The sequence below is a fragment of the Chiloscyllium plagiosum genome, chromosome 37 (genome assembly GCF_004010195.1).
Source record: "Chiloscyllium plagiosum isolate BGI_BamShark_2017 chromosome 37, ASM401019v2, whole genome shotgun sequence".
NCBI lineage: Eukaryota > Metazoa > Chordata > Chondrichthyes > Orectolobiformes > Hemiscylliidae > Chiloscyllium > Chiloscyllium plagiosum.
The window spans coordinates 33,823,382-33,840,845 of NC_057746.1; the positions used below are offsets into that span (position 1 = coordinate 33,823,382).

Consider the following 17,464-nt stretch of genomic DNA (forward strand, 5'->3'; position numbering starts at 1 on the left):
ATGTGCATGTGAGGGTGACTTGTACGTGCATGAGTGCGATCCATATATGAGGGTGGGGTGGGTGTGAGTGATGTCTGTGTCGGGGGGGGGGGGAGATGTGTGCCTGTCTGGATGATGTGCGCATGAGGGTGTCATGTTTGTGCATGGGTTTGGTGTGTGTGAGAGTGCGCGTGATGTCTGGAAGGGTAGCATGTGAGAGAGCATGTGTGTCTGGAAGGGTAGCGTGTGAGAGCCCACACGCGTGTGTCGGGAAGGGTAGCGTGTGAGAGAGCATGCGCATGTCTGAAGGGTAGCATGTGAGAGTGCGCGCGTGTGTGTATCTGGAAGGGTAGCGTGTGAGCATGCACGTGTACGTGTGCCTGGAAGGGTAGCATCTGAGAGCGCGCTCGCATGCGGATGTGTCTGGAAGGGTAGTGTGTGTGAGAGCGCACATGTGTCTGGAAGGGTAGTGTGTGTGAGAGAGCGCGTGCGTGTCATGATTAGGTGGGGAGCAGAGGGATACAGATGCTTAGAAATTGGGCCTCAGGTTTAGACAGTACATCTGGATCGGCTCAGGCTTGGAGGGCCGAAGGGCCTGTTCCTGGGCTGTAAAGTTTCTTTGTTCTTTGTACATTTTAAAAGGCATGTGGATGTGTACATAAATTGGAAGAGTTTAGAGGAGTAAGGGCAAAATACTGTCCAATGGGATGAGATTTATTTAGGGTATCTACTCTGCATAGATGAGTTGGACTGGAGTGTCTGTTTTCATGCTATATATCCCTATGACTCTATGACCTGGAATATTGGGACCAGGAGGGGAGGATATACTTGCTTGCTCCAACTTCTGATCTTTCCAAATAAAAAAAAACGAAAGTCAAGAATACATGGCATGGTTTTGGGATATCAGTGTAACTGTGCGGAGTGTTTGGTACATCTGAAGTAACTAATGAGAAATGTTATGAAGAAAATGCATTGAAGAATAGGTCTCAGCATGTACACCTACTTGTTATGGCCTAGAAAAGCACAAAAACATAGTTTAAATGATAAGCTGCTGACACATAATCAATGAAGAAACTGAATTTATTTCAAACACCTATTGGTGACAAGGGGTAAGAATAAAGGGATAGTGAATTTTGAGTTTAGTGGTTAAATGCCTCACAGTGCCAAGAATCCAGGTTTGATTCCACCATCAGGTGACTGCGTGGTGTTTGTATGTTCTCCCCGTGTCTGCATGCGTTTCTTCTGGGTGCTTCAGTTTCCTCCAACAGTACAAAGCGGTGCAGGTTAGGTGGATTGGCCATTCTAAATTGCCCCATAGTGTCCAAAGATGTACACAGGCTAGGTGGATAAGCCTTGGGATATGCAGGGTTACAGGGATAAAGTGAGTGGGATGCTCTTCAGCGAGGCAGTGTGGACCCAATGGGTCAAATGGCCTGCTTCCACATGGTAGGAATTCCACAAATTTGGATGGAATCCCACAAGATGGGGACAGGTGAATACTGAGCTGGAGAATCTTCATTCATGTATAATTCTTTGCTCTTCATAAATGTCTTACAACATCAGGTGGGGAGGGGCGTTGGAATTGCGGCGAGAGGAGGGAGGTCAAGGTGAGGGTGATAGGCTGGAGTGGGGTGGGGGCGGAGAGGTCAGGAAGAAGATTGCAGGTTGTTCAAAACGCACACAACTTATCGGCAGTCAGTCAATGTGACATTTCATAAATTCCTGCTTTGGAAATACAACCAGTCTGACTCAAGATTGGAATGCAGACAGACTCTAACCTACAAGAATAATAGGTTGGCTATTGGTAGTAGATTTTAACTTTCCAAACATAGACTGGGACTGCCATAGTGTTAAGGGTTTAGATGGAGAGGAATTTGTTAAACGTGTACAGGAAAGTTTTCTGATTCAGTATGTGGATGTACCTACTAGAGAAGGTGCAAAATTTGACCTACTCTTGGGAAATAAGGCAGGGTAGGTGACAGAGGTGTCAGTGGGGGAGCCCTTTACGGCCAGTGACCATAATTCTATTAGTTTTAAAATAATGATGGAAAAGGATAAACCAGATCTAAAAGTTGAAGTTTTAAATTGGAGGAAGTCTAATTTTGATGGTTTTAGGTAAGAACTTTCGCAAGCTGATTGGGGGCAAATGTTCGCAAGTAAAGGGACGGCTGGAAAATGGGAAGCCTTCAGAAATTCAATAATGGAAATCCAGAGACAGTATATTCCTGTTATGGTGAAAGGAAGGCTGGTAGGTGTAGGGAATGCTGGATGACTAAAGAAATTGATATTTTGGTTGAGGGAAAAAGGAAGCAGAGGTCAGATACAGACAGGAAAGATGGAGTGAATCCTCAGAACAGTATAAAGGCAGGAGGAGTATACTCGAGGGAAATCAGAGGGTAAAAAGGAGACATGAGATAGCTTTGGAAATAGGGTTAAAGAAGGGTAACTAGGGAGAGAATAGGGTCCCTCAAAGATCAGCAAGGAAGCTTATGTGTGGAGCCGCAGGAGATGGGAGAGATAATAAATGAGTATTTTGCATCAGCTTTTACTGTGCAGAAGAACATGGAAGATACAGAATGTGGTAAATAGATTGTGACATCTTGAAAAATGTCCATATTACAGAGGAGAAGAAGGTGCTAGATGTCTTGAAACGGATAAAAGTGGATAAATCCCCAGGAACTGATCAGGTGTACCCTAGAACTCTATGGGAAGCCAGGGAAGTGATTGCTGGGCCCTTTTCTGAGATGATTGTATCATTGATAGTCACAGGAGAGGTGCAGGAAGACTGGAGGTTGGCTAACGTGGTGCCACTATACAAGAAAGGTAGTAAGTAAAAGTCAGGGAACTACAGACCAGTGAGCCTGATGTCGGTGGTGGGCAAATCATTGGAAGGAGTCCTGAGGGATAGGATGTACATGTATTTGGAATGGCAAAGACTGATTAGGGATAGTCAACATGGTTTTGTGTGTGGGAAATCATGTCTCATGAACTTGATTGAGTTTTTTGAAGAAATAACAAAGAGGATTGATGAGGGCAGAGTGGTAGACATGATCTACATGGACTTCATGAAGGCATTCAACAAGATTCCTCATGGGAGACTAGTCAGCAAGGTTAGATCTCATGGAATACAGGAGGAACTAGCCATTTGGATACAGAACTGGCTCAAAGGTAGAAGACAAAGGGTAGTGGTGGAGGGTTGTTTTTCAGACTGGAGGCCTGTGACCAATGGTGTGCCACAAGGATCGGTGCTGAGTCTACTACTTTTCATCATTCGTATAAATGCTTTGGATGTGAACAGAGGAGATATAGTTAGTACATTTGTAGATAATACCAAAGAAGGCTACCTCAGAGTACAACGGGATTTTGATCAGTTGGGCAAATGGGCTGAAGAGTGGAGTTTAATTCAGATAAATGCGACGTGTTGCATTTTGGAAAAGTAAATCAGAGCAGGACTTACATACTTAATGGTAAAGTCCTGGTGAGTGTTGCGGAACAAAGAGACCTTGGAGTGCAGGTTCATAGTTCCTTGAAAGTAGAGTCCCAGGTGGATAGAATAGTGAGGGAGGTGTTTCAAATGCTTTCCTTTATTGGTTAGAGCATTAAACACAGGAGTTGGGAGGTTATGTTGCAGCTGTACAGGGTATTGGTTAGGCAACTGTAATATTGCTTGCAATTCTGGTCTCCTTTCAATCAGAAGGATTTTATGAAACTTGAAGGGTTCAGAAAAGATTTGCAAGGATGTTGCCAGGGTTGGATGGTTTGAGCTATAGGGAGAGGCTGAATAGACTGGAGCTGGTTTCTTTGGAACATCGAAGGCTGAGGGGTGACCTGAAAGAGGTTTATAAAATCATGAGAGGTATGGATAGGATAAATAGACAATGTCTTTTTCCTGGGGTGGGGGAATCCAGAACTCGAGGGCATAGGTTTAGGGTGAGAGGGGAATAATATTAAAGGGACCCAAGGGGCAACATTTTATGTAGCGAGTAGTGTATGTATGGAAAGAGCTGTCAGAGGAAGTGTTGGAGGCTGGTACAATTACAGCATTTAAAAAGCATCTGGATGGGTACATGAATAGGAAGGGTTTGGAGGGATATGGGCCAAGTGCTGGCAAATGATATGATAATCAGGTTACGATAATCAGTTCGGGATGGATGAGTTCGACTGAAAGGTCTGTTTCTGTGATGGACATTTCTATGACTTTATAATTTCAGCGTTGGAGTGAACGCGTGTGAAAGGTCATTAAGTTACACCATTTGACTTATTTTCCAACAGCAGGAAAACAGAATTAAAAACTATCAATAACATCCAAGAAAGTGAAGAATCACAACATGCTTCCAAACATTGGGAAAGGCATCAGATGGTGTTCAGGAAACACATTCCCCAAGGTACAGACTTCTGGACATCATCAGAAAATAAAACTTGCACCAATGTATTACTTCGCTCTTTTAAAGTTTCTAAATCAAGGACAGGAATAAACAATACTTCGTCCATTCTCATGTTTTCCTCAAAAGTACAACATTCGGCAGACAAACTGCATCAGTCAAAGCAAGTTCATGGCCTACTGCATTCCCACTGGAAATAATTAATTTTGGAAGAAAGTTAATACAAACTAAAATGTGGAATCAGATCTCAAAACAGCAATTGAAAATCCTTACATTCCTTTCAATTACATTGAATGTAACTTGTTTGGATGGACTGAAGCAGCAATCTTTGGGATGGGTTTTTATTGAAGACTATTCTTCAGGTGGCAAGTTTTTTGAAGCTGTTCATAAACTTTTGTTTTGATTATGTCATTTTTATTCTATGTTGTAAAAGAAAGACTTACCTTTACACTCACAAATTCTCTTCCACTCTGAAAGCAGAAGGAACAGATTAGATTAGAATGATTTTCTTGCATGCCATAAAGTACTTTTTCTCGAATTGCTTTTTCCATGATTTAAAGTGCAGGAGAAGCCCTTTGGCCTATTGAGTCTGTGCTGCCAAAATACATGAAATCTCCCACTTTCCCTGCGTGGCTCATAGTCTTGAATATTATGACACTTCAAGAGCTCATCTGTGCATTTTTAAAAGATTAGATTACTTACAGTGTGGAAACAGGCTCTTCGGCCCAACAAGTCCACACCGACCCACCGAAGCGTAACCCACCCAGACCAATTCTCCTCCATTTACCCCTTCACCTAACACTACGGGCAATTTAGCATGGCCAATTCACCTAACCTGCACATTTTTGGATTGTAGGAGGAAACCGGAGCACCCGGAGGAAACCCACGCAGACACGGGGAGAACCTGCAAACTCCACACAGTCAGTCGCCTGAGGTGGGAATTGAACCCGGGTCTCTGGCGCTGTGAGGCAGCAGTGCTAACCACTGTGCCACCGTGCCACCCACTCTAAAGGTTGTGAGGTATCCTTGTGCCTCAACTACCCTCCCAGGAAATGCATTTCAAATTTCCACACTTTCTGTTTTCCTGAAATACCCTCTCAACCTCCTGAACCACACCTGAAAAGTGTGCCCCCTTGTTACTGACCTTAGGGGAACAGATGCTGAGCCAGATTTGGATCCACCTTGCCTGTGCCACCGTGCCACACACTCTAAAGGTTGTGAGGTATCCTTGTGCCTCAACTACCCTCCCAGGAAATGCATTTCAAATTTCCACACTTAATGTTTTCCTGAAATACCCTCTCAACCTCCTGAACCACACCTGAAAAGTGTGCCCCCTTGTTACTGACCTTAGGGGAACAGATGCTGAGCCAGATTTGGATCCACCTTGCCAAGTTACCCTGGATCCCATTTGCTTTTACCTTTATTTTCAGTCTCCCACGAGGGGTCTTGTCAAAAGCCTTACTGAAACTCAAACTGCATCAACTGCCACATCCTCATCTACAGGCTTGATCACCTCCGAAAAAATCAACAACTTTTCTTCGGCATGGCTTCACTCTGACAAAGCCGTGCTGATAAACATTTGCCTCTCTAAATTCATTTTCTTCTTCCACATTGTTTCCACTAGTTACCCAAATACTGATGACAGACTCACTGAGCTGTAGTTCCTTGGTCTATCTTAATTTCCCTTACTGAAAAAGTGGAACCACATTAGCTATCCTAGAATCCTTTGGCACCTCCACTCTGGCGAGAGAGGAATTAAAGATGTATGTGAGGCCTCTATGATGTTTTGTCTCATCTCCCACAGCAGCCTAAATACAAATCCTCTGGGATTTGTCTAGTTTTATATCCACCAAAACCTTCACTAACTCCTCATTTCTTACATCAATCTTCTCAACAACCTCACGGTCCATCCTCTCAAATTTTGAACTTGCATCCTCCTTCTCTCAAATAAAAACACAAACATAATCATAGATAGTCACATAGTGAAGTACTTGTTTAACAATCTACCAATCTTCTCCACCTTCACACACCGATTTCCCCCTTGGATCCTAATGGGCCCTTCTCTTTCCCTGGATATTCTCTTCCCCTTGATACATTTGTAGAATATCGTCCGGTTCGTCCTAATTTTACCTACTAATGTTTGTTCAACCCTGAGCCCTGCAGAACACCCTAGTCCACTCCTTAGACCTCCTCAAACCCCTACACCACCTTCCTATACAATCGCAGAAGGTGCACCATTTGCATGTTTACTTCCTCTCTCCTCACAATCCAAGGATCCAAACACACCTTCCAGGCGAAACCGTGATTTACCAGCACTTTATTCAATCTAATCTACTGTATTCATGACTCACAATATGGTCTCCTCTACACTGGGGAGACAAAACACAGACTGGGTAACCAGTTTGTGGAACACCTACATTCTGTTTGCAAAAATATCCCCAAGCTTCCAGTTGCCTGCCACTTCAACACACAACTGTGTTCCCTGGCCAAGATTTCTGTCTCGGGCCTGCTGCACTGCTCTAGTGAGGGTCAGCGATAGGCGGAGGAACAGCATGTCATTTTCCATTTCATGATCCTTTAGCCCTCAGGACTCCATTTCAAATTCAATAATTTTACCAACTGTACACCTTCTTCTATATTCTTTACCAACTCCCTATATCCCAGGCTGTGCCATGACATGGGCTGCTTTCAGCACAGCTAACCTATTTTCACCTTCTCAAAGTCCACATTATCTGCACTGGGGAGACAAAACACAGACTGGGTAACCAGTTTGTGGAATACCTACATTCTGTTTGCAAAAATGTCCCCAAGCTTCCAGTTGCCTGCCACTTCAACACACGACTGTGTTCCCTGGCCAAGATTTCTGTCTCGGGCCTGCTGCACTGCTCTAGTGAGGGTCAGCGATAGGCAGAAGAACAGCATGTCATTTTCCATTTCATGATCCTTTAGCCTTCAGGACTTCATTTCAAGTTCAATAATTTTACCAACTGTACACCTTCTTCTATATTCTTTACCAACTCCCTATATCCCAGGCTGTGCCATGACATGGGCTGTTTTCAGCACAGCTAACCTATTTTCACCTTCTCAAAGTCCACATTATCTGCTTTTCTTTCTCCCTGGCATATGTCTGCCTGTAATTCTCTGTTGTCCACATCTTCGCATTTCTACTTCTTTTCATACTCAAACCCTGCCTTCACCTTTTCCTAACAGTAATCAGTTCTGAAGGGTCATTGGACTTAAAATGTTAGCTTGGTTTTCTTCCCACAGATGCTGCCAGGACTGCCGAGTTTCTCCAGTAATTTCCATTTATGTTTCAGATTTCTGACATCTGCAGTTCTTTGTTTCACTTTAATGAATGGGTTGGGAATGGTCAATAGGTAAGAATGTGTTAGGAGAGACAACGTGGGTGTCATTCTCCTGAGATGTTCCACACAAGATGGCCCCAGATTTGTACGATATTGACAATTCCTAGCAATCTCTTACACTACCAGACAACGACTCCTAATGCTGAAACCTGCTCCTCAGTTCTGTTGGATGGCATCGTCCCCTTTGTGTGAATTCTCTTTCCCTTCCCCCCAAACTCCCAGACTCTGGGCCTTTCTCTTTGAGATCACAGATCCCTAGTTTCCAAGCAAAGAATGCGAGAGTTTCTTTCCTGTTCTCCAACATCATTTGGTAGATCAAGATAAATGAGATCGATAGAAAGATAGATGGATGGATACATCCCCTGTCCTAGGGCCTGTCACTGTGCCCTCATAACTCTCTCTGAAATCTCTTTAAATTACAGCATCCTGAGACTGCATCCCAGTATTGTCTAATTCTTTCTCCTTAGTGCCTTCCAAATGTAGTTATCTTCTCTAAAATAAGAGAAATGGATTTTTGGTCATAGTTCTGAGAAGTAAACTTTTTTTTTAAAGAAAAAAAGGTCAGACAGCAATTTTAAATGAGTTCAAAACACACTTCCAAGACAATGAGTGACTTAAACTCAATGAGATAAACTACCCAGGAAGATAATTGCCTCCAATATCTTAAATGAACTACATGGAGATAAAATGTGAATTCAAAGCTGAGTTCTTGTGATCAATGGGATGACAGGTCAGAGGCCAAAGGCCAGAAGCAAGTTCAATTCAAAAGAAAAGTTCCTTAACAATAGAAGGGCACTTTGTTTTGGGGAACTTTTCCGGATTTCAGAGCTAGAAAGTGGTCTTAGGATGTTTTAGCAATTCAAGTAAACAAGAGTAAAAGAAACACAAATTTTTTCTTTGAGTTTAGTGAGAGAAAGTCAGTGAGTTAGTCTGCCTGATTTGTGTTTTGGAGAGAGACATAGAGAATCGATCTGCTCAAAGTGCAGAAAGTCACCAAAAGGAAACAGTTGCCACCTCAACAGTTAAATAAGACGAGAGAGTCAAGGTGGCTGTGATACTTCCACTAACATTGACTATCTGTAAATCAGGGATTGCCAGGGGAAAAAAGTGCTGACTCTTTGTTTTTGTTTTTTAAGACAAGATCTTTCCGAATTGTCATACAATACCTTTTCTTCTTTTTGTCATGAATTTCTGTTCTTTTGAATTAAGTCAATCGGGAGCCTCATGTGAACTTACTCAATAACTGACCATCACAGTTACCAAATTGGAAACATAGAATTAAACTTGTTTAACTATATATTTTATCTGTCTGACTGCCATTAGCTGAGATCCTAACAAATCATTCTCTCAAACGATTTATAAAACTTATAAATAATCAATTTATGAGGATCAGTTATTTAAACATTTTGATTATTTATTAAAATGTGAAGATAGTAAAGAGTGTATATTAATTACATTAATCTGTCCATCATTTTTGAACATGAAGATCAGGAAGTGTTTTGAATTTAATTAAAAATGGAAATGGTCTGTTAATACTTAATATTTCAGAAATTGTTTGAATATTTCTCATGTGTAGAAATTGCAAGAAAAACTCTGAAAACACATGAAATTTACTTTGTAATAAGTGGTGCTAACTCAAAGGGCCAAATAGCATACTCCAGCCTCTATTTTCTACATAATTCTGATAATATTCATGGTGTTTATAAACTACACTTTAATATTAATGTTCCTTAACTACAATCACACTGACAATCATGGTTACTTTTAGCTATCAGGTGAAGAAATAGCTGCATTATGTTGTCCATCTGTGCCATCCTTCGAACTTGTTACTCACAAACCTGAAATCTGGATTCTCCACTAACACTTACTTTATACTATTACATGTCAGGCACAACAGGACCAGTTGGTGCAAGTGTCTTTCTAGAATTTCTGTTGTTTTACAACAGAAGTAATATTACCTGTCTAGCAGCATTCTGACCCAAATTAAAAGGTTCTGCAACAATCCCCAATCCAGAACTTGTGCACAGAATCTGGGCTGAAACTTCACTGCTGTATTGAGAGACCAAAGTACATTGGAGAAGTGGCTGCAAGAGGTTGGCACCTGCAAGTGCTGGGGGATAGAGTGAGAGAGAGAGAGGGAGAGACTGCGTGCTGAAGAGAGAGGAAGTTGTAGGGTACATGGGCTTAAGAGACAAGCTGTGTGCCAGGGTGGAGACAGAGACTCCAATTTGAGGGAACCACTTTACACCTATCAACACTCAGCCAACTGGGAGCCAGGAAATTTAGAAATCACAGGTGAATGAATTACTTGGATGTTAATTTGAAATGTCAACTTTCAGAACTGAGTATGGTTATGATCTGCTGTATGGGGAAAATTTAGACAATAAGTTAAATCTGATTTTGAGACTCATGATGCAGTATAAAGGTTAATATATACAGGCAAAAATATTTCTGTGTTTTATAAATAACTGACCAAAGTGCTTTCGTACTGGCCTCACCAATCTGGAAGGTGTGTTTCGGGTGAAGCCTAAACCTGTCCTTTATTTTAAAAACTGTGTCACTAACTTGTGCCTTCTGTCTTAAGCCAGTTTAAATTTGTGGGCATCCAGGATCTCAAAAAAGTAATTGGGGGGAGAAGGTGCAAGAAGAGACTAAGTTCGCTCAATCGAAAATAAAATTGCAAGTTGTTTTTAATATATAACGGTTAGGAGGGAGGCAAGAATGGAAAATGGACTGCTGGAAAATGAGGCTGGAGAAGTAGTAAGGAGGGGGGAACAAAGAAATGCTGGAGGAACTGAATAGGTACTTTGCATCAGTCTTCATGGTCAAAGACAACGGTAATATTCGAGCACTTCAAATAAGTCGAGGGCAGAGGTGGGTGAAATAACCATCATTAAGGAGAAGGTGCTTGGGAAGGTGAAAGGTCTCTGAAAGTGGATATATCAGATGGACTTTATCTCAGGGCACTAAAGGAGATAGGTGAAGAGATTGAGGAGACATTGGTGTTGATCTTTCAGAAATCACTGGAGTCTGGGAGAGTCCCAGAGGGCTGGAATTGGCAAATGTAACATCTCTTTCTCGGAAGGAAGACGATGAGAAATTATGGGCTGGTCAGCCTGACCTCAGTCATTGGTAAGAATTTAGAGTCCATTATTAAGGATGGGATTGTGGAGTACTTGTAAGTGCATGGTGATTAAAGTTTGTGCGAAGATTTGTAGCTGGGTGCTCGTTGTTGTGGTTCTGTTCGCCGAGCTGGAAGTTTTTGTTGCAAACGTTTCGTCCCCTGGCTAGGCGACATCATCAGTGCTTGGGAGCCTCCTGCGAAGCGCTTCTTTGATGTTTCCTCCGGTGTTTATAGTGGTCTGTCCCTGCCACTTCCGTTTGTCAGTTTCAGCTGTCCGCTGTAGTGGTTGGTATATTGGGTCCAGGTTGATGTGTTTGTTGATGGAGTTTGTGGATGAATGCCATGCCTCTAGGAATTCCCTGGCTGTTCTCTGTCTGGCTTGCCCTATGATAGTAGTGTTGTCCCTAGGACCCATAGCGACACACAAACCAACAGCCACGCTCAGACAACAACTCACCAGAATGAAGGACCCGATACCCAACATGAGCAAAACTAACGTAGTGTACAAAATACCATGCAAGGACTGCACTAAACACTACATAGGACAAACAGGAAGACAGCTAACAATCCGCAAATATGAACATCAACTAGCCACGAAACGACACGACCAGCTATCCTTAGTAGCCACACACGCAGACAACAAGCAACATGAATTCGACTGGGACAACACCACTCCCAAGCACTGATGATGTCGCCTAGCCAGGGGACGAAACGTTTGCAACAAAAACTTCCAGCTCGGCGAACAGAACCACAACAGTGCATGGTGATATTGGGCTGAGCCAGCACCACTTCATCAAGGGGAGGTCATGCCTGACAAATCTACTAGAATTCCTTGAGGAGGTAATGAGAATGTTCGACAAAGGAGATCCAGTGGACATGATCTATTTGGATTTCCTGAAGGCCTGTCGCAAGATGCTGCACACGATACTGCAAAGAAAGATCAGAGCCAACAGCGTTAGGGCAAGGTACTGGCATCGACAGAGGATAGGATTGAAGACTGGGGATAAAGGGGTCTTTCCAGGAGAGCTGCAAGTGCCTAGTAGATAAAAATCAAATGCGGACACTGTAAATCAGAAATAAAAACCCAGAAATTGCTGAAAAATTGCCAGGTCTGGCAGCTTCTGTGTAAAGAAATCAAAGTTAATGTTTCGGGTCCAGTGACCTTTCCTCAGAATTCTTAGCTTTGATTTATTTCCACAAATGCTGCTGGATCTGCTGAGCTATTCCAGCAATTTCTGTTTTTCTCGGTGACTAGCAGAGTTCCACAGGGATCATAATTATTCCCATTATACATTAACAATCTGTATGAGGAAATGAAGTGCATTATTACTAATTTGGCAGATGAAACAAAGGCAGGTGGGTGGACAGGTATTGTTGAAGAGGCTGTACAAGGACATATATAAGCTAGAAAAGTGGGAAAAGAAATGGCAGATGGAATACAATGTGGAAAAGCATGAGGTTATGCACTTTGGTAGAAAGAATAGGCACATACACTATTTTCTGAATGGGGAAAATCTTTGGAAATCTGAAGGACAAAGGGACTTGAGACTTGTCATAAAGTCATACAGAATGGAAACAGGCTCTTTGATCCAACTCATCCATGCTGAGCAGACATCCCAATCTGATTTAGTCCTGTCCGCCAGCATTTGGCCCATATCCTTCTAAACCCTTCCTGTTCATGTACCTTCCAGAAGCCTTTTACCTGCTGTAATCATACTGGCTTCCTCTACTTCCTCCTGCAGCACGCTCCATACATGCACTACCCTCTGTGTGAAGAACTTACTCCTCAGGTCCCTTTTAAATCTTTCCCATCTCATCTTAAACCTATGCCCTCTAGTGTTGGGTTTCCCCCTCACCCAGGAAAAAAAAAGCCTTTGCTTTCACCTTATCCATGCCCGACATGACTTTTATAAATTTCCCTCAGTCTCCAATGCTCCAGGGAAAATAACGCCAGTCTATTGAGCATCTCCCGATAGCTTAAACCATCCAACCCCGGCAACATCTTTGTAAATCATTTCTACCCGTTTCAAGTTTAAGAACATCTTTCTCTTTAGCAGGAAGACCTGAATTGCACACAGTTTTCCAATTGTGGCCTCGCCTATGCCCTGCACAGTTACAACATGATGTCCCAATTCCTGTTCTCAATGTTCTTGGCAATTAAGAAAGCAAATGCAATGCAAGCATTCACTTCAGGTCCCCTGGAGAAGAAGACAAAGGATGTACAATTGAGGATGCATAACGCTCTGGTCAGACCACATTTGGAATTTTGGGAGCAGTTTTGGGTCCATATCTAAGGGAGGATGTGCTGGTCTTGAGGGGTGTGCAGAGGAAATTTCCAAGAATAATCTTGGGAATGAAGGATTTCACATATGAGGAGCAGTTGAGGAGTTTTGATCTGGATTCGATGAAGTTTAGCAGGATATGGGGGGATTCTGATAGAAATTTATAGTTTACTGAGAGGCCTGGATAGAGTGGATATCCTGGATAGAGTGGAGACAATGTTTCCACTGGTTGGAGAGACTCTAACCTGAAGGCACAGCCTCACAGTGAAGGGACAAACCTTTAGAAATGAGATCAGGAAGAACTGAGTGTATTTAAGACAGAGATAGATAAGTTCTTGACAAGTAAGGGGGGAAATAAATCATAGAAGAAAGACGGGAGAACGGGGTTGAAACATTTTAGCCACAGTTGAATGGTAGAGCAGATTTAATAGGCTGAACGGCCTACTCCTTTTCCTATTTCTTATGGTCTTATGGCCCCTGAGGCAGTACAAAGTCTTGGAAAATTTTGACAATGTATTCAAATGAAATGCTGACCATTATTCCATTATCCTCTTACAGAGCAATGTACTCTTAAAATGTTTAATGACATCAGTTTATTAAGCCTCTGGATTAAAGCACACAGTCATGTCACAATGTGTATAATCAAATTCATTAAACTTGTAATTATTCCAAACAAAGTATCTTTGCCATTTGTGAATAGCTCAGTGTTGGACTCTTACCATGTTTGATGATAAATTTCCAAAGTTCAAGATCTGAAAGAAAATACAAGAAAAACATGGTTTTGAATATTAATCAGTTGAAAAATATTGTAGGCGATACAAATAGGAAATAAAAACAATGCCAGAAAAATTAGCAAGTCGGGTGACATCTGTGGAGGGAGAAACAGGTTGGTGCCCTTTTATCAGAAACAAAAAAATAGAGGGATAAAAGGTTTTCAGCAAATATGAGGAAGGTAAAGGGGGAAGGAGGGCTCAGTAAAATACAAATGAGGATAACAGATGGGAATAAACTGCGTAAAGATATTTAGAAAATGTCTTTAACTCTCTCCAAGTGAAGTTGCTGCCAATCTCAAATTGCCCTTTGAACTGAATGAAGAGGACAGTTCTGAATTTTTGCACATTACTGTCGGACTGGGGTCAGCTGTAAGCCGGAACAGGTTAGGAGGGCAGATTTCATGCCCAAAAAGACATTGGCTGACATCTCTATCTCAGGCTTGCTGCAATGTTCCAGTGAAGCTTCATGCAAGCTGGAAGGACTGCACCTCATTTTCAGGTCAGGAACTCTGACGCCTTTCGGACTCAATATCCAAGTAAAAGTATCCAAATTACATCCATACTATGACTGCTATACATAGTCATAGTATCCATATGACTATTAACCTGGGCCTCTTGACATCCCGTGACCTTGCCTCTGTGTCACTATTTCCCCTGATAGACACATCAGACATTTCCAGTATCGTTCAGTAGATGTTTATGGAGTACCTGGAAATGGCATCTGTGATACAAAAATTATCCAGATCAATATCAGTTGGGAAAGACTGTGGACAAATTCCAGATAAAAAGAGTCAGATCCATGGAGCAGATGTGATCAATTTTGAAATCAATAAGGAAATAAGCAGCAAAATAATGAGCTGTTTGTTGGTAGTTTTGGGAGTGACACGGATCGAAAGGATTAAAAATGCAACAGCAATATGAATAAGTGAGAATTATGGATAAAAGCAAACTTTTAGCTTTGACAAAGCGTCAGTTAGACTCAAAACGTCAGCTCTTTTCTCTCCTCATAGATGCTGCCAGACCTGCTGAGATTTTCCAGCACTTTCTCCTTTGGGTTGGGGAAGTGAGAATTATGAATGGTTCATTCTGTTTCCCCATTCTTTACACTGTTCAGAAATGATGACATAGGGCACTTTATGTATCACATTTTTGATACCATTGTGGAGTGCAAAACTAGCTTTTAAAGTCTGATGGATTTTAATGTTGATCAATGCAAAGGAAAATATGAAGCAAGAGGAAAATGAATAGATCCTCTTTTAACAGTAGATTGTCTCATTGTGAGCTAGTTTAGAATGACATGAATAGGTCAAAGCTTACTTTTAATGGTTGACAAGTGAAAGATTTGGACATAATTACAATTATCAAAGTGCTGAATTGAAATGTAGTTACCAATAATATGAATCAATATATTGAACGTATCTACAGGTTAACTGAAAATGAAATTCAGCTGTTCATTTGATCTCATTTACAATTCTAGTTTTGGAAGAGAGATTTAAATGGCCAATAGTGAATCAGAATCACATAAAACACAAACTACTGGAGAAATTCAGCAGGTCTGGCAGCACCTTTGAAGTGGAAGCAGAATTAATGTTCAGTAATTTTTTTGACCATCTTCAGAACTGGTCAGGGGATTTATCACAAATCCCGAAAATTCAGAAGAGTTTTTTATTCCACAAAAAAATTGGAATTTGCAACCATTAATTTATTTTTCACTGAGATACCTCCTCCTCCAAGACCAGCCCGAACAAGTAGGGTTGAAATACACCAATGGAAGAAGTGGGTGCTGATGGGGGGGGGGGTGGGAACGTTTTGTTGCAATATTACCAAGTTGACCTTGCTGTTGTCCTCCCTTTGACCTGTCCACAATTTCACTAAGTGTGAACAAGGCCTATGGCAGCCGAGTACCCTCACCTCAATTGAAGTCAGTATTAGGAAAGCAGGGCTCTGAAGCAACACACCTTGGATGAATCTCGCAGAGCATCGGTGCTCTGTATACTCCAATCAACACCACCTTTCAGTTGCCAGCCATTTCAACTCCCCCTCCCATGACAGTAGGTCCATCCTGTTCCTCCTCCACTGCCAAATTAAGGCCATGTGCAAACTGGAAGAACAACATCTCTTATTCCACCTCAGGAGTTTATAGCCCAAAGGCTTTAATATAGACTTCACCACCTTCAAAATCTTCCCATACCCTCAACCTCAAACAATGGCCCAGCCTTCCTCTCCTCCCTGCCTTCCTCTCCTCCCTGCCTCCTGGACCAGACCTAACCTGTCCATTTTCCTTTCACCCTTCCCACTGACCAATCCAAGAACCCTACCAGCGTCAACCTACCTACCTTTCTCCTGGCCCCACCATTCCCAGACATCACCACCCTTCAACTTATTTCTGGGCTCCCTTCCCCCTCCTCAGTCCTGCTGAAGGGTCCCTGATCCAAAACATCGACTTTCCTGCTCCTCTGTTGTCATCTGACCTGCTGTGCCTTTCCAGCTCCACATTTTATCTGCTCTGACTTTCAGCACCTTCAGTCCTTACGATCTCTAAGAATGGTTGGATGGCATGAATGAGAGGAGGGGTGGAAACTCCCGTTTCTGATATCTGACCCGGGTGCTCCCTCCCCATGACCACTTCAATAGCTTCAGTCAAGAGCCTTCTTACCTATCCACAAGGCTATCCTTCCCAATGCCATCACAATTTCCTTCCTCGCCCTGGGACTTCAATTTGTGGAATAGCTTGTAATTTGAGCAGCAGCCAACACTTCTTGGATTTCAACATTTTTCTCATGTCACCCTGTCATTCTGAAATTTGACAGGGTTCTTCTTACCTGGAGCTTATCTTTGCTGATAGATTGATAGAAGCCCCACTGAAGCTGTTTCCCAGAGATTCCTCCACATTTCCTGAGATTACAGCAGGAAACATGGAGAACCCTCAGGGGAATACATAGCCTGTGACTATGTTGTTCTTTGTCACCATTACATTGAGAACATACCTTTCATGTGTGGTTGTTGTTTCACATTCCAATAAATCAAAGCAGAAATGGCTCCAATTAGAAGACAAATGGTCACAAGTAATGGAGCCACCCAGACAGGAACAGAAGGGAAGATATCACCTGTGAAGTAGATAGTAGGGAGTTACACAATGAAATTATCTGCAACACACACCAGCATTTCCCAACCTTATCGGAATGACCCCATTTTAATGTCAGAATGTCTTGCACCAGAATGAAAATTTTGTGTGTACTTGAGCCATCAGTTAGCAGGTGGTTGGAAAGAGGCTTCAGGGAGATATCGTGTGCAATTTTAATTGTGCAGAGCACTTGAAGTAGCTCAATCCTTGCAACAACAATAACTACAATATGATATATCGTTAAAATCTGCATTATGTTATATTAAGCCTTTTTAACTCTCTAATAGTTAGCTACATAAAACATGGAAATTCTACATCTGCAAGTACGGGACATTTCGGGCAGCATGGTGGCTCACTGGTTAGCATGCTGCCTCACAGCTCCAGGGGCCTGGGTTCAATTCCAGCATCGGGCAACTGTCTGTGTGGAGTTTGCAC

General features: G+C 42.3%; 2 protein-coding genes across 2 annotated transcripts in view; both read right to left on the bottom strand.

Annotated features, from left to right (window-relative positions):
• LOC122541488 (zinc-binding protein A33-like) overlaps positions 1–17,464 on the bottom strand; it is a 492,570-nt gene that overhangs the window by 424,063 nt on the left and 51,043 nt on the right. The gene's annotated exons all lie outside the window — the stretch shown is intronic.
• Positions 1–17,464, bottom strand: part of LOC122541190 (E3 ubiquitin-protein ligase TRIM39-like) — a 46,179-nt gene that overhangs the window by 7,268 nt on the left and 21,447 nt on the right. Inside the window, exons 4-6 of the mRNA XM_043677817.1 lie at positions 16,893–17,012; positions 13,852–13,884; positions 4,805–4,831 (exon numbers count right to left, since the gene is read on the bottom strand). Coding sequence (XP_043533752.1) covers positions 4,805–4,831; positions 13,852–13,884; positions 16,893–17,012 — 180 coding nt within the window. The remainder of the gene's footprint in view (positions 1–4,804; positions 4,832–13,851; positions 13,885–16,892; positions 17,013–17,464) is intronic.